General features: G+C 39.2%; 1 protein-coding gene across 1 annotated transcript; it reads left to right on the top strand.

Moving 5' to 3' along the window:
- The first annotated feature begins 69 nt into the window (after positions 1–69).
- mtfp1 (mitochondrial fission process 1) lies at positions 70–4,861 on the top strand. The gene is made up of 4 exons (XM_017407534.3): positions 70–250; positions 2,691–2,818; positions 2,958–3,190; positions 3,664–4,861. The coding sequence occupies exons 1-4, from the start codon at positions 181–183 to the stop codon at positions 3,728–3,730; spliced, it is 498 nt and encodes a 165-aa protein (XP_017263023.1). The 5' UTR covers positions 70–180; the 3' UTR covers positions 3,731–4,861.
- The last annotated feature ends 15,778 nt before the right edge of the window (positions 4,862–20,639 follow it).

Genomic DNA, 20,639 nt, shown 5'->3' with positions numbered 1-20,639 from the left:
TAAAGAGATACGCGCACCGACACGGGGCTTCGCCTTGTTTTCCTCGGCACATGCGCCGAGGTTTCAGTGTCGTCAGACCCATCACTACACGCCCCCTTCACGGACCCCGCTCTCCGTCGGAATCCCGACATGCTGCCTCCACACGTTTGAACATCACCTGGGGATGAAGTAGCGTAAAGTATGGATCACGGTGAAGACAAAACAGGCAAAGAGGTCGACATTTATCGCGACACATGGGTCCGCTTTCTGGGTATGTGTTGTTTAGTTTGCCTGTGGTTGCTAAGTGTTTTTATCCCCTGTTTTTGTCTGTAACAGAACACGAGCAGAAGATCCGGTTGTGACACCGGAGCTGTGCGTTAGCTAGGAGGGCGTTAGCATTGTTGGCTAACTTCTTTTTTTAAACCGTCCATAAATAGAAAAGTTTGCGACTGAAGGACATTGTGTTGTCAGAGGACATAATAACATAGAGTCCTGAACTGGCTAGAGGCTTGATTTCACCACGTTCATGAGCAAAAATAAACTGTTAGCTCGTCCTTTTAGTCCCGTTTAAGTAAGCGAGCAGTTGGGCAAGTTCAGTCAATGACTCATAACGACAATAAAACATCCCGGAACTGTTCGTTTCACTCAATCTGAAACTCCGCTGTGACTGTTTTGCGGAGACAGTGTGGTTTCCGTGTATCTCCTTTAGTCTGAAGTATAAAAATTGAAATGAAAGAGCAGTTTGGGTGGTCTGAAGGGCATTCATCCTGCAGCAGTTAATGGCTCTTCCAGCCTCCATGTCCTGACATGAAACCAGTCATCGTCGTCCATGACATCAATAATTATTTGTTCCCAGCTTCACAAGGTCATGTTCGTCTTTGTTTAGGTTTGTGCACACTCAGAAATGTGGGATTCACTTTCAACTCATTTCTGTTGCTCACATGTTTCTGTTAATACCTGGATTTGCAGAAAATAAATCAGAATTAATTATCGATGTTTCCATTTATTTTCATTTGTCATTAGAACTATTTCATTGTAGTTAGGTTGCAAATCAAATGAGCCAAACCTAAAGTTGTTACCTGTTTACCTTTGAATGCTTCTATTAGATCATAAATACTCCCCCCATTAAACTTATGTTTGAGAACAGATCACATGTTGGGTTTTTTAGCATGCAATTAGCCAGTCCAGCCTCACATATTCAACTATTTTGAGTGTTTCAATAAGTGCATGTAAGAGCTCTTCGCGTGACAAACTAGATCTTGATCTTGCATGAAACACATTAGCACAGCTGTCCTTGAATGTTCTTTTATAAAGCTGTGCATGCACTGACGAGACGTGCACAGAACCTATGAACTAGTTTTAAAAGCGGCGGTGTCATTAACACCTAAATCTGTTGTAAAGGATCCCTTGTTCGTCTTGTTTTTGCTCGTTCCACCAGCTCCATATCACTGTTGGTAAACGACTCCTCGGGATTCCCGGGTCCTGCTGCAGGGAACCGACTTGTCTGGTCATCAGTTATTGTTCTGGGAAATCTGCAGAACTTTTCCTCTGTCGTCCCAAATCTTTCTCTGCCTTTTGCAGTGCTTGGATTCTCTGTTTTGTCCCGGCCTTTTCTGCACACGGTTCCTCTCTAGCACACCTTTATGCCTCGCGGTGCACGGAGCAGATGGCGGTGGGGTTTTACAGCAGCACGTCTTATTTTCTCAGCAGCTAAATGCCTTGCTGGAGGAAAATCTTATCTTACTTTTCTTTGTTGTCATACACCGTTATACAAATAATAGAGCTCTTATCACCTCACGAACTCCAGAACAATTATCTGCAGCTCTGATTTCAGTAGCTGACCTGGGTGGTTACTTTCACTGTCAGAAACACAAATCTGCAGGATTATTAGCATTTATTATTCCAGTTTTATTATGGCTTATTTCTCTGCTTTCTTTCTAAGTTTCAGTCATAGTTTTGTCTTGGTTAAGGCAACGTTGAGAGTACAATACATCTAATCTCAGAGGGGTTCAGATTACTTCCATTTTGTTGCATATTTTGAAACCCCCTGACTAGAATTTATACCTACCAGAAAGACTGAGACGTGAAAATTTGCCCCCCCTCCCCATCAGTGTTTTTTATATTCATCATGGATGGATGGATTTACTCGATCCCTTGACCCCAGAAGGAGATTCAGAAAGTCCAGAGTCATCCTAACTAACAAACATTAAATTTAATAAAGTGAAAATTGATAGTCCAATAAGAACGTTAAAATAATAAAAAACACATAAAACTCATTAAATAAACTAAAATAATCAATAGACTGTCCTTCAGGACATTAAATAAACGTGATCATAAAAACAATAATAAACACAAAAGCTCCTTTTTAAAATAATAATAACAATAAACTCTAAAACTCAGAAGGTTATGCTAAAAAATAGACAGGTAAGTTTTACTCCAGTAAACATTTTGTCGCCCTGTGGTCTGCTCCAGAGAAAAAAAATAGCTTTTAATTATTTGCAGTTTAGTGCTCCATAAATCTTAGCTGTTGTTTTAGGCAGAGTATGGCACTAAGGGTTTATAGATCTGAGGCTTGGCATCTGATTGCAGGCTGCCGAACAAAGAGTACTGTATTACATTTAGTGGAGACAAAGAAGGTTATAGATCTAACCAGATCTATGTGTGTGTGTGTGTGTGTGTGTGTGTGTGTGTGTGTGTGTGTGACCCCACAGGCTATGCCAATGAAGTCGGGGAGTCTTTCCGCGCCCTGGTTCCAGTGAGTTTGGTCTGGGCCACCTATGCTGTATCCACTGCGTACGTTACTGCTGATGCTGTGGACAAAGGGAAAAAAGCAGCTGTGGTGAGATATTTCCCTTTTGTTTTGTGTTTAGTAGTCATGTAAATCAAATTTCCATTCTTATTTAAGGTAGATATGGTCATAGTGGCTCTTGTGTTTAAAAAAAAAAAAAAAAAAAAAAATCTTCGGTTTGTTCCTCCAGGCCCATGGGGACAACCCGGGCAGGACAACTCGGGTAGCAGTCGCGGTGGTGGACACGTTTGTGTGGCAGGCCCTGGCCTCGGTGATCATCCCGGGCTTCACCATCAACCGCGTGTGCGCCGCGTCCCTCTACCTGCTGGGCAGGACCACCAGGTGGCCTCTGCCCGTTCGCAAGTGGACCACGACGGCCATCGGCCTCTCTGCGATCCCCTTCATCATCACTCCGATAGACAGGTTGGCACAACGTGTGTCCGTCTCTTGCTTCTGTCTGTAAGATTTCAATTTCAGGTTCCAGTAGTGGCATGTAATTAAAAATTACAGCACTGGGAAAAAAGTGGGAGGGGATCAACACGAATTATACTGAGCTCTGAAAATATGTTTGGAAAACACATTTAAGATAAAGTTATGTTATAAACTGTGTCTTAAAGTCATGATTTGAAGATATTAACATCTGTATAAGCTTCTTGATAAAGTATTAGAAATGTACACTTTATTTGCAGGGATGTACCACTTAAATTTAAAAAAATATGAAGAACAATTCAAACTTTTGCCCAATTTAAGACATCTGCAGTCTGTAATTGATTTTATAGCATTATTTAAAAGTACCATCTGAAGCGTAAGTGGTTCCATGATGACTATTGTTTGATAAAATTGGTTTGAAAATTCAGTTTTATTCGTTTGACCTTTCCACTGCCTGTACCCCACAGGTCAGTGGATTTCCTGCTGGACTCGAGCCTCCGGAAGCTCTATGAAGGAGGAGAGAAACACAAATAAGTCCAGGCTGTCTCTGCCTGGACTCACTGTCAGTGCCGACGTGTAAATGAGGCATTTATGGAGCACACTTTCACTCAGAGTTAATGATATCGAGAATAAACTAGTTTTAGTACAGAGATTTAATATTTATATAAAAGGTTAAGTTGTAAGGTGATCATGTGGTCCATGAAAGGATCCGTCCAGCCAAAGGGTGCAGGATTTTAAACCTCAGGGTGGATCTGGGTTGGATCTAAACAAACAAACATGAAACATGAGACACTTATGATTTCAGACACAGAGAAAACCTCCTCCTTTGTAGAAGTGTAGTGACCTGTTACTCTGGCTCGCAGAGCAACTTTTTATATGCGGACATTAAGGTGGCTCCTGTGTAAATAAATGCACGCCCAGGTGTTTTTAAAAACTAAATGCAGTGGTACTGTAATGCCAAAAAAGCCAGTCTCAGCCATCTCCACCAAAGTTACGAACTTGATTTTAAATGTCTTCGTTTCTTTAGAATCTAGTCGTCTGTTTTGCAGAAATTTAAAGAAAGTCGCAGTAGTTAGTTAAAGAGTTGATGCACTTTTCCATTGTTACGTTTAGATTTAACCACAGAGATTTTCACTGACGGCCTGTTTTACATCAGCGTTTCAACTTATTTTACTATGCACTGTACAGAAGAATGTACAATACTGTTACTGTCTGCAGTCTGAGAAATGCAGGACTGATTTAAACTGTCTTTTACGCCACCATGTCAAGGAAATGTTGGCATCACTTGGCTTAACATTACTGAGATTATGCAATATACTCTACACAATATGTGTATTTAGTTTGTAATACAATGAATATTCTAAAAAAATCCACATCCTATGGATTTAGAGGCTACATAACTATATGTCTATTGATCCTCAAGAGTTTCAAATTGAGTGGTTGTGCACATTAATGTTGTATTTCTCAAAAACGTGTAAAGTCCAATGTTCTCTGAAAGTTCTATATACTGTATGTCTATAAATCTGAACTATTATCTGTGATGAGCCAACTTATTTGGATGTCATACTGAGCTATGCAAAAAAAAAGATGTACGTGAGTTTTAAAGAGCAGGAATTGTTGTTCCTTTTTGAAAAATAAAGTGTTGTTACACGTTTTGAAAATGTTTATGATGTATCAGATGATTTGTCACTTAGAGACAGCAGGGAATGCGTTAGAGGAGGTCGCCATTTTCTGCTAGTTTACTTATTTAAAACATTTGTGTCACAGTCTTCAACTTTAAAAAACAATTAGCTTGTTAAAGGCCTGTAAAACTTGGGATTTACCACTTTAGTTGCTTATTAGCACTTGTTTCAAGAGTTCAAATAGTATTTTATGTTTTTTTTTCTCGCTCCCTTGAGCGTCTTTTTCTGGTGTATTTTGCATCCCTTAGGGTGCCAGAAGTTTTTATTTGGAAGGACGTTTGTATAATCCTAGCAGGAAAAGCTTGAGCTTCTGTCTAGAAATGATTAGTTACACCAGTACTTTTTCCTGCTATGATGTACACACGTCTGCCTTGGGAACAAATATGGTGCTTTCTTTTTTTTTTTTTTTTTCTTTTTCTTTTTAGATTTTACTGGACTTTCAGCAGTCATATGGTATATATATATATATATAATATATTAAAAAAGAGGAACGGTTTACTTTTTTAACTTGTGCATGACACTGAGTCACAGCTTTAACTGGGAATAAACTGTCAGACCTTACTGTAAGTCACATGATTAAAAAATTCAACCTAAATGTTAAGACTCCATTGAGTAGCCTGGAGTTATACAATCCTGGTATGTTTGTATTGTTTTTACTTTAAAAGCTGTTGTGAAATAAAATAAAATGTGAAGTCTGAAGTGTCTTGAATCCTTGTCTGTTTCATAAATAACATCAAAGAGGACTGTCTTGCTTTATTTCTAGATAGATATATCTTTAGTGTCACTGTAAAAAGTTACAACAAGATGATTAAAACCCCACCAATAATCGCTGCCTTCCGACAAGAACGCCTGTCCACACTGTGGTTTCGACTGGCAACACGGAACCTGGTTCTTCCTGAAGAACGGAGGTAGAATCAGCTGAACCAATGAAACAGAGGTTCTCAGAAGGACAGGAGACCAGGTGAGCCAAGAGCCCAGATGTCCTGATTGAGTCAGAACGCAGCTGATACCAATTCTGCTGATGAGGATCCCAATAAAAAGCAGAGGGAAAGCAGCAAGCTGCAAGTTGCAGTCATGTTTGTGCTTCATTTAGTGCTGTTGGCTTCTTTGGCCATACCACATGTTCTCTCAGGTAAAAACCAACCATAAACAAATACACAAATTAGTTTCCTGTTTGGCTGTTTTACTAAGATTTTTTTGTTTTATTTTGTTGCTTATTTACCCTAATTCCTCTCGCTTTTCGTAGACTTTCCTACCTACGTCAATGACCGGTGGAGGACAGACATTGAAAATCGTCAGTATGAGGACACAGATGAGGATGATGTTGATGACGATGACGACTCTCCGTTGCTGCAGGAGAACATGTTGCCTGAGAACTCGACAGAAACTACAGGGCCGCTGATTGTAGAGATCCAGAACCTGCAGACCACTCCGGAGTCAGATCTTCTTCTGGGTGAAGGTGGGTTATTGGTGATGTTTACACCGGTCTGCTTCCAAGCTTGCAACGTGGCAGTCTATGATGGCTTTAAATTGGCTTCCTTTTATATATATATATATATATATATATATATATATATATATATATATATATATATATATATATATATATATATATATATATATATAATATTATTATTTTTTTTTTTTTCTAGATCCCAATGAAGTGCATGACTCCCAAGTGTGGAAAATTGTCCTGGTGACTGTCGTCCTACTTATGTCTCTAGTTGGATCTCTTGGCACAGCTTACTACATGTGTGTCTGGAGAGGAGGCAGGATTCACTACCAGCCTCAGAGGACCTACGCGTGAATATAGTGTCGCACTTCCCTCTGAAGGTTGTCTGCACAAACGCATCTGTACTGTGGATCTTTAAAGTTGACACTTATTTATTAAAATATATCCTGCAAATGTAGAAAAGTAAATGCAATCTGTTTAAATTTTAATTAAACTTCAACCTGTACAATTTGTGTTGTGGTCATCTGGTCCTGGGGGAGGCCTGTCTTGAACCTGGGTACTACAGAATTACAATGGAAAACCTCAAAGTTCTGTTAAAGTCCTACAAACTTCCAATGTGAGTGGAAAATGTGCAAGAATATGGAGTACAGACTTGAAGAACCCTCCAGTCTAACCAAGGATATGGTTGACTCAAACTGTTTGCACTAAACTGTCAAACTAAATGTGGCACAGGGCAAAATCCGATTCACTTTACCTCAAACTACATTTTTAAGCTTTTTTTAGTAAGATCCTGATTCAATTTCATCTTGCAGTTGCGTCTACTGGCCACTAGATGGCATTACTGCCATGTCTGCAAACTCTAATCAAAATATTGTTTCATAAAGCAACTTTCAAGGCATGCTACAAAATTCTAATTCCAACCAGCATGTCCAATTTAATGGCCCATGCCTGTCTGGTTTTATTGTTTAAATGTTTGTGCTGACACTTAAACCTTCAAAATGATGTAAATTTCATTTAATCAAGTAGTGGATCTTTGGCAAACTGCCATGAAACTGTTTGTGTCGCTCTTTAGGCTACTCCTTGCCCAGCAGATATAAAACTGCCTAAACCAGATAAATATAACCCCACCGTGTTTAAATCACTCAAACACAACAAAGGCTGCTAAATCTTTGTTTAATATTTTAAATCTTTGATCAAAACATTTTTTCCTGAAATATTTTCCCATAAATCATTCGAGTTTGCGTCCTGCTATCAAACCAGTCTTCTAAAAGCTGTACTTCAGGATCTAGTTGGGAGCCTTTTGCCAAGTGTTTTTGATTGCACACGAATTCATCTTGATCAGAATTATGGCAGAAGTGGCTGTCAGGCTGCTGGCAAAAAGCAGCGTAGCGCTAAGAGAAGAGAGTAATGTTTTAATTCAGTGTCAGGCAAGCGAGCACAGATCAAATTCACAAAACATTTAGAAGTCCTCTTTGAGCAATATCAGGTGGCATTAGGGGGGCCCAAGGAGACAAAAAGCTGATGAATTGAATTAATCTCCCCCGCCGTGATGGATGGGCCTGTTCACGGGGGGCTGGAAAATGGGAGCATTGTTCATCTGTCACTCCAATTGCCACGTCCCTCTATGATTTGTGCCTGTGTTGTGAAGGCCACAAGTGGTCAAAAGACCTCCCTTTCTCCGTCTCACTTGTCTTTCTGCTTTCTTTCCCCCCCTCCCCAAGAACTCTCAGGCTTTGAATTGAACTTACACACCCCCACAATATCCATACATAGATGCAGAAAGAAAAAAAAAAACCTTCATTTGGAACAGGCAAACATAAATATCTGTCACTCCTCTCAGATTTTATATACAGCTTGAAGGATTGCACCGTATATTTTGGGATTTTGTATTTCATAAATAAATTAAAGGCCTAATGTTCCTTGAAGGAATACACATTGCCGGAGTTTTAAACTAAGATCTAATGAGAAACGATGGAGCTGTTTCGGTTAAACCTTGAAAATAAGGTTATGCGTGCATAGTTAAAGCTGAATTACAGCACATTTTTTTTGTGATGGCTAATGTCAATTAACTGTGGCGGCCATCTCAAACTGAACTGGCTCCAAACGTTAACTAGTTGCAGATGTACACCTAGGGATTGCTTTCTGCAAGTTTCATTAAAGTGCATCCAGTGGTTCAGGAGATATGTTGGCCATAGACAGACACATGAACACGTGCACACACACACACTCACAGGCACGAGCAAAAGGTAATATAAAGTAATGTGAAACAGAGAGATGTATTAAATAAAGCAAGTAGAAAGAAATGCATTGGAAACGTTAAAGAAGCTCCTCAGAATGTGTGTACTCAGCTGTCTGTATGTGAAATGTGGTTTTTCTTACAAGGTTATATTCAAACTATTGGGACTTGCTGTCAGAGCTTATGTGCATTATTTCATTCTATTAAACCATGTAGCCAGCACAAAACAAGTCATTTAATATCTCTTGTCCCGTTGCTTTAGTGGTAAGGTCTATACTGTAGGCATACAATTTAGAAGATCCTGACTTTTACCCGAAATGCTTGTTTTATTCAGTGTTTTTCTTGCCTGTATTTCTTTGAGAAAAACAAAAGAGGTAAGTTAATTTAATTTAATCTCGTATTCATTGGTTTTTCAAACCTAAAAGCCTGAAATACGTATACAGTAAAAGATGATCCTCCTGGCCAGTGCAGAAGATGTTAAAGAGTGGATAACGGGCCCTTTTGTTCACAAAGAGAAGGGAAAAGTGTGATAAAGAGACCCCAGACAACAAATGACAACAGAAGGAAATAAAAACAAAAGACTGGAAAAGTCGGCAAAAACAGAAAAAAGACCCACAAAGAGATGCGCTATGGCCAAAAAACTCCAAAGAAAATAAAATAAGTTTATTAAAAATTTATATCAATAAACAACAAGATACCAAACAATAAAAAAGCAAGCATAAAAAAACAAAACTAAAAAACAAATTCAAGACTAGAAGAAGAAAAACTATGCATTAAACAGATGCAGAACCGCAATCCAGACCAAACAACTGCAGAGGGGCACTGGAGGACAACTAAATGCTGAAAAACTGCTACAGGATGTGTAAAGAACAACAACTAGGAGATGCAAAATATCCACAGAACAACCATAAAGGGCATCTGTTGCAGCTGTTTTGTCTTTCTGTGCCTCTTCGCAGGAGGCATTTAATAACTCTGCATCCCAATCTGAGTGCACGTCGATATGTTTAGGGATGCTGTTGTACGGCATGCACTCTTAAATCCACTTACAAGCCTGTCTGTGCTGAGATTTCTTAGTAAGACTTGCTTAAATATTTCATTCAGGAAGACAAATGTGAACTCTGTGATGTCTGCATAAAATCTGGTGCTAATCCATCAAGTAGATGTTAGTAGAAAGGGAACAAACAGAGTTATATTATTAGCTCTTCTAAAAGTTCCTGCGACAACAAACGTGCTGACTTTCGGCTTTTGGTTGGATACAGAAATCCAATATTTGTGTAAATGCTGGTTGAGCATTTAACATTGTTGTTTTCCTGTCTTTATTTTTCTGTACATTTTAATTTATTTTTGCAATATAACTACTTCTACGTACTTTATGCTATTTCAACCATTTTAATTATATTGAAAAATTGAGCTCATGCATGCTATGACTTTTGCTTTTTGTTACTTTTACACTTTTCCAATTATTGAACTTTACGGAAACACATTGTCCTCATAGGAATACATTTAGATCTCTTCGGTTCTTTCAAAAACTTTGTTTTCTTTATATTCTGCTTCAGTGTACTCGCTCCAGCTTTGTCTTTATATACTACTTTTAGGTTTTTCTTCTGCTGCTTTTTACTTTTAGATAGCCTTTTTGCAACTTTTAGCTTTCACACAGCATTTTGCTCCTTTTAGCTGGTGTTTTGCAACTTTTGGCTTTTTGCTACTTTTAGCTTAAAATATCCTTTTGCTACTTTGAACTTTTAGCTAATGTTATACTACTTTTGAGCTTTAGCTGGTGTTTGCAATTCTTAGCTAGTAAATGTACTTTTGAATCTTAGTTAGCATTTTGCTACTTTTAGCTTTTAGCAAGCATGTTGCTACATTTTACATACAGCTAGTGTTTTGCTAATTTTGGCTTTTAGCTGATATTTAGTTACTTTTAATTATTTATTTTAGATTTAGGCTTGCAAACGCTGCTTAAGTGTTTTGCTACTCTTGGCTTTTAAATAGTGTTTTTCTTCTTTTAGCTTTTGGCTCTGTGTTTTGTTTCGTTTTAATATTTTAGCTAGTGTTCGGCTTCTTCTAACTTGAACAACTAAGTTATAGCTTCTTCGGCAAATTTCAGCAGTCGTTCAGCTCTCAGCATTCACCTAATATTTTAGCAGAAAATGCAGCGTCTCTTGATGTTTTTCTTGTATTTGACTTTCAGATAAAAGCATAAACAGAAGAGGATAGCTCTCCATAAAATACCATAAAATGAAACGAACACACACAATCATTAGTTATGGGCAATGGGCCACAATTCTATTAAGCTACATTAGTGGATAGTAAACCTCTCTGCTTCTACACAGACACACAGAAAGCTTTAAGTACCCCCTCCCATTTATAGTGAAGGACCATGTTTGTGGAAAGGCCACTTTAAGGGCACTAACTGAAATGTTTAACGTTCACCGGTGAATTTATTGAGGTCAGCGGAAGGCTACGTTTTGAAACGCAGAGGGGGGGCCATGTTTGGATTGATTTTCATGAATGATTTCTCTGCTCTGAGCAAAAAGAGAAACAAAAGACGATTGTGGCACATCAAATCAGTCCACAAAAGAAATGAGCAAAGGCGGCGTTTAAAAAAAAAAAAAAAAAAAATGGAATAAGAAGGGCCAAGGCTGTGAGCGGTGTCACTGAGCATCACACTAATAAATATTACTAAGTGTCTCAGAAATGCAAAGCCAAAGAGCTGGATAAGACGTTACGCTGATCTGATCCCAGCCTTTACTTTTAAAGAGGGTGAAATTAACTAATTATTTATTGGTATTATATAATTTGTGATTTATTCTCCAACAGTAAGACTGGAGAATAAAGGCTAAACTCCCTCTTAAAGATACCATTTGGGCTCAATTTATTTTACATGAAAATATGCTTACTTATAAATTAAGGTCAAGTTACAGGGGCTAACATTCCTTGGTGTAATGCATATCGCCCGCCTTCTTTCAGACTTTTAGGAATTGTAACCATTTTGGTCAAACCTTAAAAAATACATTAAATACTGTGTATGGATAATTCTAAACACCTTTAAAGACAGAAGCCTAACAAAAAGAAACCTGATAATAGCGCTGGTTTAAAAAAAAAAAAAAGAAAACGAGAAACTGTTTGTTAGGAAGTGGCAATTCCTGATTTGGCAATGTAGAGTGCAATCCAAACCGTGAGCCGTGTGTGCTAGCAGAGCTCTCCCTCTTTGTGAAATGAATTAGGAGGACATGAAAACCGAGCAGACCTTCTGCGATACATTATGTATGAGGACCTTGAAGGCTCCTGCTGAATTCTGTTCAGGTGGCATCAGAGGGAGCAGCCAAGTGGAAACGCTGGTTGGTCACTTAAAGCACACTATCTGTGGTAATCTTTCAACTCAAAGCCGCTGCACACTGCTCGGCCTGTATTCTCCTGGCTGAAATATGCATTACAACCAAGGTTTTTGTAGCAACCACAGGACAGGTTTACTGGAGCTGTTTGGGATTAAAGGTCTTACCTTACGGCCATCTGCGTCATGCAACTAATCTACCCTTTGTAAAATGAAAACTAGATTTTGTTTACACGATTACGCTCACTTTACTAATCATTGTTTATGTGATAAACGTTTTTGTCAGCAGTATCAGAGGCTATTTATGAGTTTGACATATTCCTAAAATCAGACAGTGTATCACATGTTTCCAGATCTTATGTCCCTTTCATCTAACATCTCATCACTTTAATTATTGTTTACAAGGATGTCTTTTGCTCATTTTAAGATCAATAGGCTGCAGAACCTAATAAACACACAGTCAAACAAAAAGACATGGGTACACAAACAGTGGTTACAGAAGCAGACATGGACAACTTTGTGCTGAGAAATTTGAGTTAAAGGTTTTTCAGCTCATTTCATATCAAAGATCCATTCTGGAGATTATGACTGCATCAAGTTTCAAGAGAATCAGGAGTTTCACTTAAAATCAAAAATTAGATATGGCCCTCAGGTCTGAAAACTGAAGCCAATTTGAACTTTTTAAAAATGGTTGTTGTTATCCTATTTTATGTCATGGCCACTAGAGGGTGTGAGGGGAATCCCTGTGGGTCCAAAAATAAAGCTGTTTGCACAGAAATCTATGTTCTGTGACAGTCTAGATATTTCACTTTATGCTAAAGTGCTTGTTAGTTTGGGAGCTAGTTTGAAAATTCTAAATATTTAAAAATAGTTCACAAAGGCTACAAACATACTTTTAGCAGGAAATTACGTTTTCACAAGGGAGTTTTCAAAATGTCTGGAATCATCTTCAAAGGTTCTCAGTTTTTTTTTGCATGAGTTGCTTGTTCTCATTTTTATGTTGCTGGAATTTTATTTATTTATTTTACTTTTTGTAAATCGGTGCGTGAAGGTGTGTGTCTGGGGGTGAGGGGTAAGTGTATGTGTAACAGAAAGACAGAAAGACTGACTGTATATATATGTATGTATGTATATATATATATATATATATATATATATATATATATATATATATATATATATATATATATATATACATGCATTAATAAGTAAAAAAGTATGTTCATGTTATGTGGGTGTATATATGTGCTGGAATTTTAAACATGTTCAAAAAATTGCTCAACAGTTCAGTTATTTCATCATGGTTGTCTGAAACCCATCTCAAATCCTTCTTCTTTTATTTCTGTGACTCAGAAAGTGCAAAAGAAGGCAAGACAACTTTGACAAAATTATAAATTGTGACTAAATTGTGACTGACTGCGATCAAATTGAAAAGTGATGAAGAGCCTTTGTGACTAAATAGCAGCAAAGTTTGGCTGTGGGATTCAAATGAAGGCAAACACAAACTCTAATTTTGTAACTAATATTAATTTAGTTCGCAACACTCAGATTTCGGAACTGTTAGAATTTTTATTTATTTTTTTGTCACATTTGACAGAGTTCGATCCATCACTAAATATTTGATGATGGAAGGGCAAATCAAGCATTCTTTTGAACTGCCTGTCAGTGTTATAAGCCGACTAAGTTAATAAATTAACGAATGCTAATCCATAATGGAAACAATCGTTAGCTGTAATGGTGCAAACAGGAATGCGGCCATGACTGAAGGTGGGCAGAGAAACAACCAGCGTAGGAGTGGAAGCAGATGGAAACATCAAGGATGCAAAGAATTTACAGAGTGTGTTGGGTAATCTGACATGGAGACAAACAGTTTCTGAGAGTAAAAGCAGAAGTGGACGGAGCAGTTAGAAACAATAACAACAATGAGCTGATGACAGTCTGGGAGGAGTCAGACCTGCAGACATTCTGTGATTTAAAGTCTCTCATTTTTTCTTTACCCCCACCTCTCTCTCTCTCTCTCTCTCTCTCTCTCTCTCTCTCTCTCTCTCTCTCTCTCTCTGGCACTGCTATAATTTTCCGGGGCGGAATGATGGATGAGGCGGTGTCAGCCCATGTTCATTATAATGCACACCATCTATTCTTCTCAGCCACACTCTCCGCGCTCCAGGAAATGCCAGAGCGGTATTGGACCCACGAAGAGAGACGAGACTCCCATATGATTTCACGGAGAGAATTTGCTGCTAGGTGTGTATTAAGTCGGCGCGCAGTAATCCATCAATCACTAATGAAGATACTGCGAGGCCACGCAGGCTTAAAAGAAACACATTCTGCTCTCGGTGTGAGCACCCTTTGATGCCAGCCGTCCCTTTGCAACGCGCTCGTCTTGAATTAATAATGATGAGAACTTATTAGCCTCAGCTGCATTTATGCAACAACACAGCAACGTTTTTCCCCGTTTCTGAGTCCCTGAAAACAAATTTTCTCAGTCAAATGAAATCAGCTCAATGAGTACAGAAAATATTAATGTGTGAGTTTAATCTTTTTTTTTTTTTTAAATAAAACTTCAGCTCAAATTACAAAACTAACGCTGTGTATGTTTTGCGGAACTAAGGAAAGGAACTTGTGTTGTTTTATATGATAAATATGTTTATTCATTTGATTTATGTAGGACTTCAGCTGCTAAACAGTTCAGGGTTTATTTTAATGTCTAAAATGTCATAAAGCCTAACACGTTATCAGAATGTATTAGTTGTATACCGCCGCCAATGACGAAAGAAAAGCGATAATGTTTTTGCTCGTGTCTGTGTTCATTTGTCCGTACCGTAAGCAAAGTATCTCATGAATCACTGAACAGATTTTAATCAAGCTTTCAAGAAGTAAAAAATTAACATACATCTACAACCGATTAACTTTAGGAGTCAGCCCAACTCAAGATGGCTGCTAATTGACCTTAGTCTGCATGAAAATGGCTATAACTCAGCGAATATTACAAATATCGAGCTAAACTCTGGCGCGGTGGTAGCTGAGAGTCATTTGACCAAAATGGCTATAACTCAGTCATTTCTTATCATAAGATGAAGTCAGTCTAAAACACTAGGATGAAATATGGCTGGTGATTTACATTCATTCGAGAAAGTCTAGGCCTTTCTGTACGTGGAACTATATTCAGGTCAGGTATTCGCCTCCACTCTTTTATCTCGGAGCCTTATGCTCTTAAAAGGTGGGCTGAAAATGGTTTGGTTTTGTCCTGGAGAAATAAGCAATGCCTTCTGCTTTTAAGTCTTCTGGACGGGAGCAAAAAGTTGCTCGAAAAAACTCATAAATATCATTCAGCATTGATGGTGCCTTTTACAGGTATATAAACAAGTTACACACATTCCACGCACTAATACACCTTCACACAAGTAAATGGAGTTTACGTTGTATTTGTGAAAGTAGAAACAAACTGCTCACTGAGCGTTTGTTAAAGGTGCTCTTTCTTTTTTGTCCTCAACAGAATCGTGTATTGTTTACGACTCGGCAGCACTGGCTTTCCACTTTATTTTTTCTAAAAGAAAAATTAAAATATTCACAAATTCTCTAACTCGTTTATTGAAAAAAACTACAAATCTGTAAGTTTTAGTTCTTATTCTCTGATACAACTAAACACGAGATTAGGTAAGATAAAAGGTTTTGTGTTTTTTAAGAAATGCACATCATCCACCACTTGTCATGATCAAGTTTTAGACTAAAATTATCTTATGCTGAGAAATGATGGTTTTGTATCCATTATAGTCGAATCTTAAATACAACATAGTGCACGATCTTGTGAAATCCCATGCTGTCTGTTCAAGCTCATATTATTTGTGGGGAAATGGCTCTCAGCTGCTACCATAAATTTCAGCTCAACATTTGTAAAAGTGACTAGTTACAGCCATTTTTGTGTTTTTCTAATGTCAGTACGCTGTGACAGCCCTCTCAAACATATTCAGCTGTAGATGTACATCTAATAATTACTTTCTGGGTGTTTTATTAAATGACCTCAAGTGATTCATGAGTTATTTTGCTAACAGACAAAGAGGGTTGACAACAACAGTTCTTAACAGAGTTTTAAGAGAATCTTGTGCAATGTATGTGATAGGATGAGTATCAGCTACCATCACACCGAGTTTGAGCTCAGTGTCTGTAAAATTGACTGAGTTGACTGAAAGTTGGTAGATATAGCAGCCATCTTGAATCAGATTGACCACAAATGTTTATCGGTTGTAGACGTACATCCAAGGATTACTTTCCGAGAGTTTCATTGAAGTCCTTTAACCCATTCGCAATATATTTTGCTAACCCAGACATGCACGTATACACACACAGACACTGGCAAACACATTATCTCTGACCTTTTGGACAATAACAATGTGGGGTACTGTGCATGTTCCCTGACACCCTACCAGTTCAAATGGGAGGCTAAATTAAAGCCCACATATTCTAAACACACACACACACACACACACACACACACACACACACACACACACACACACACACACACACACAAGCGCCCTCACACTCAAACCCAACAAGTCTAAACAAATAATCAGAACAAAAACGCTATCTTTAATCAGTCCCGTAATGCATCTTTTCTCCTCACACTCAGATCAAGCCAGTGGGGGTCTGATGAGGGGAAACACGTCGCATATTGAAATAGATTTATTCATACCGATAGCATCTCATCCCATCAGCTCCACACCAAGTGTGTCAAACTGTGCACGAGTCTTTTCAAAGCCTGTGAGGATGTGTATTGAACAAAAGGAGACAAAAGTGTCCAAATGAGATCTGGATCATTCCTGGAGTAAAGGGATCAATAAACGCCAGACTAAGCCCTCGCTCATCCGTCTGATTCATATCTTTCACTCCACCCTCCCCACCCCCACTCCTCTTCCCCTGCTTTTTGCCGAAATAAGAGGAGTCCCTGACGAAAGTCCCAGACTATGTAACATTTGTGCCATCTACACATATGTCAGGCAGGAAGCGATTGATCTGTAATGTAAAAACCGTACTCACGTCAATAAAGGTGGTATGTCTGTTGTTAATCTGCAGGTAGGACAACAGAGACTTAATAGAGGTAACTTGTCTTAAAATGTGTAAAATCAGTATCCAATGATGCTGAAACAACCTATAAAACAGAAACAAAATCTCTGTCTTCTGAATACATTAATATTTCACATGTTAAATGTGAAATTCTCAGTTCTGCTGCATTAGTAAAGTCTGTAAGACCTCAGCTCACTCTGACTGGAAGTGATGGACACTCGAAACCCTTAAAAAACAATATATGTTCCCCAGTTACTGATTAACTGGTTGACCAATACAATCCTCTGATATTGGCCACTTTTAAAAAAAAATCGGTAATCAACCTCCCTTGTTAGTCAATTCCCATGTAGGAAAAATGAAGATGCAGCATTTGTTGCTACAACCAGTCCACTGTAGCCCACTGTTTAGCTTATTTTAATCAAGAAAGCTTTTCTGTATATTATTTTTAAGTGTACAAGTTCTTCTAAGGTTCGTTAAATATGTTTATTGAACCAGAGCAATTACTGTTACAATTTGTTGAATGAAAAATACACATAGGCCAAAGAAAACTTGCATATTAGCCGATATCAGGTGATTTCTAAAAATCCATAGAATCTGCTTTCATAAAAATAAAAAAAAAACATCATACTGGTTTACCTCTAGTTCTAATTCGGGACAACTGAATCATTTTGTTTTCTAGATTAGATTGCATATGAACTCTACAGAGTGCTTTACAATGGGTTTTAATCCATTCATTCATTCAACACCTTTGTTGTGGGCACCTCTGCCCACAACACAAGCCAAGCAGTTATTGTTACATTTTGTTGAATGAAAAATACATACTGGCCATATTCACCAGTCTGCAGATAACCACATCTAAAAAAAATAGTGGAACTATTTCAGAATAATGTTCCTCAATGGGAAATTGAAAACACATTGAATACCTCATCATCCACAGTTGATATCATCAAAGGATTACACAAATCTGAAGACATCTGTGAGCTAAAAGGACAAGATGGAAAAGTCAATATTGGATGCCCGTGATCTTCGGGCCCTCGGGCGGCGCTGCATTAAACACAGGTCTGATTCTGTTATGAACAGCACTGCATGGGCTCAGGAACACTTCCACAGATCATTGTCTGGAAACACAGCTCACTGTGCCGTCCACAAATGCAGGTTAAAGCTCTACCACGCAGAGAAGAAGCCATCCAGAAACGCTCCCATCTTCTCTGGACTGGGGCAAAGTGGAAAACTGTTCTGTGGTCAGACGAATCATAATTCAGAGTTCTTTTTGGAAACGATGGATACCACATTCTCTGTACTAAAGAAGAGCCTGTTATCAGCACACAGTTTAAAAGCCAGCCTCTCTGATGGTATGGGGGTGCATTGGTGCCTCTGGCATGGGCAGCGTACACATCTGGAAAGGCACCATCAATGCAGAGATTTTAGAACAACATATGATGACAATGTCTGTTTTCAGGGATGGCCTTGCATATTTCAGCAAGACAATACTAAACTTCATAACAGCAGCATGGCTTCATGGCAGAAGAGCCTGGATCTGCCTGCAGTCCAGAATAACTGGAAACATTTGGAGCATCATAAAACAAAACATTCCAACAAAGAACACCCAGGATTGTTGCTGAACAGCAAGTCACGTTGAAAATGGGACAACGTTCTCATCCAAAACCTGCAGCAGCTGGTTTCTGCAGTTCCTGGCTGTTTAAGGGCTGTTCCTGAAAGAAGTGGGGATGATTCACAGTGGAAACTTTTTTTTTAAATGTCTTGCTGCTATGAAATTCAAAATAACTAGTCCCCCTCCCCCAAATGGCACAATTTTAAACATTTGACATGTTTATTATGTTCTGTTGTGAGCTTTGCAGATCGTTGCATTCTGCTTTTATTTGCATTTTTCCCCCACAACTTTTTTCAGAGTTGGGGGTTGTAGTTCCTGTATGAACCCAGAAAGAGCAGATAAGTAAATCATGCTGACCTCTATTCTGTCTGTCACACCCTCTGTTGTGAGAACAGCTACATTATGTAACCAAGTGCATCACAGCGTGACACTATGACGTGATGTGAAAAATAATAATAATAATATTAAATAATAATAATCTTTCTACAAACACCATCAATTGTGAGTCAACACTCGGGTCATGTGAGCGCAAACTTGGTCAAATAGAAGCGCTTCCGACCGCCATTACATTACATGACAATGCGTGGTGGGCTGGACTTAAAAAAAAAAAAAAAAAAACCTTCAGAGCTTCGCGTAAAACACACACACACACACACACACACACACAGACACATACACTCCCCCACTGAGGGAGGGAGAGAGAGAGCGAGAGAGAGGGTGGCACATTCAGGCTGCGCGCACGCCCATCTGGCTGTGTAATAACGCGCTCTGACAGATAAACAATGAGGAAGGAGTCGCTGCGGTTGAGGAAATCGCGCACATGCTCGAGGATTTAAATCAACAACAATTTCTCGATCGGCAGCGGGACGCATTCGCGAGAGGCACCGAGCTGCAGAATGCAACGTGTTCTTTATGGCACCGACGGCGCCAGGCGAGCACTTTTGCTTGAGGAAAGCGAGGAAGAGAGAGGGGAGCGGAGAAAAAACAAACCTGTCTGATTTTTCTTTTTTTTCTCTCTCTCTCTCTTTCCCTGCAAAGACAGAGGCTTCTGTGGCCGTGAGAGAGGACGTTTCGTAATGACAGAAAACTGAAAGGAAGGAAGGATTTTTTCAAACCTCCGTCTACAGCTTGTCGTTTTCCTGCCTGGTGGAGTGTTAGAGTGGCTTTTCTCTCTCTCTCTCTCTCTCTCTCTCGGGTTTGACTCATGATTTGGAGAGGAGGGGGTTATTGCTGGGACTTTTTTTGTATCCAAACATAAGGAGGAGGAAGGGGGGAGTAGAGGAGCAGCAGCGGGATCGGGATCAGCGGTGGTGATGGTGGAGGTGGGGGGGTCGTGTTGTTTCTTTCTCCCCCCCCTCTTCCCCCCCCCTTTTATTTTGGAGCGGATCGTCTGCGGCGCGTTTGATTCAGGAGCAACAGAGGGATCTGATCTTCCTGTTTGTGTGCGTGCGGGCGCGCGTGCGCGTGTGAGTGTGTGTGTGTGAGAGAGCCAGACTGCCTCACATTGTGAGGCTGTGGCAAAAAAGAAAAGGCGGCTATAAATAGCGCGTGCGATTCTCGAACAACTATCACAAGTGGCGCATCAGCCTGGCGGAGCGCACGGAATCACACATCCTGCGTGCAATATCTTCAACTTGAACATCTTTCTTCTTGTGTTTGTGTGCGGAGGATTTTTTTATTTTATTTAATTTTTCTCGTGGATTATGGTGATTTGATAATAATAATATTATTGTTATTATTATTCATAACAGGAAGTGCGCGCGGAGAGAGCTTCCTGTGTGTGGATTGGTTTGAAATTGATACATCAGAGATCAGATTTGGAGATCACCTGACCTGGATTGGAACACTCACGTTGTGATCCGGATTTAACACCACCAACATCCAGTTTGGTCATTTATTGGATGCACTGTGCACTTCCTTTTTTTCTGATTTACGCCCATTCTTCTGCATCCCGAGGCTTTTTTTTTTAAATTATTTTTAATTACCTGGACCTCTGCCTGTCTTGGCAGACTCCTAACCGATTTAACCCCCCCACCTCCCTTCCCCCCTGCTCCCCCCCCCT

The sequence above is a fragment of the Kryptolebias marmoratus genome, linkage group LG14, assembly GCF_001649575.2.
Source record: "Kryptolebias marmoratus isolate JLee-2015 linkage group LG14, ASM164957v2, whole genome shotgun sequence".
NCBI lineage: Eukaryota > Metazoa > Chordata > Actinopteri > Cyprinodontiformes > Rivulidae > Kryptolebias > Kryptolebias marmoratus.
Note: the sequence above shows the minus strand (reverse complement) of the source record. Positions and strands in the feature narration are given on the sequence as shown.

Excerpts from the sequence above, each read along its gene's own strand:
- mtfp1 (XM_017407534.3), top strand. The coding sequence starts at position 181 with ATGGATCACGGTGAAGACAAAACAGGCAAAGAGGTCGACATTTATCGC. Across the intron at positions 2,819-2,957 it reads AAGGGAAAAAAGCAGCTGTG|GCCCATGGGGACAACCCGGG; the intron begins GTGAGATATTTC and ends TTGTTCCTCCAG. Across the intron at positions 3,191-3,663 it reads ATCATCACTCCGATAGACAG|GTCAGTGGATTTCCTGCTGG; the intron begins GTTGGCACAACG and ends TGTACCCCACAG.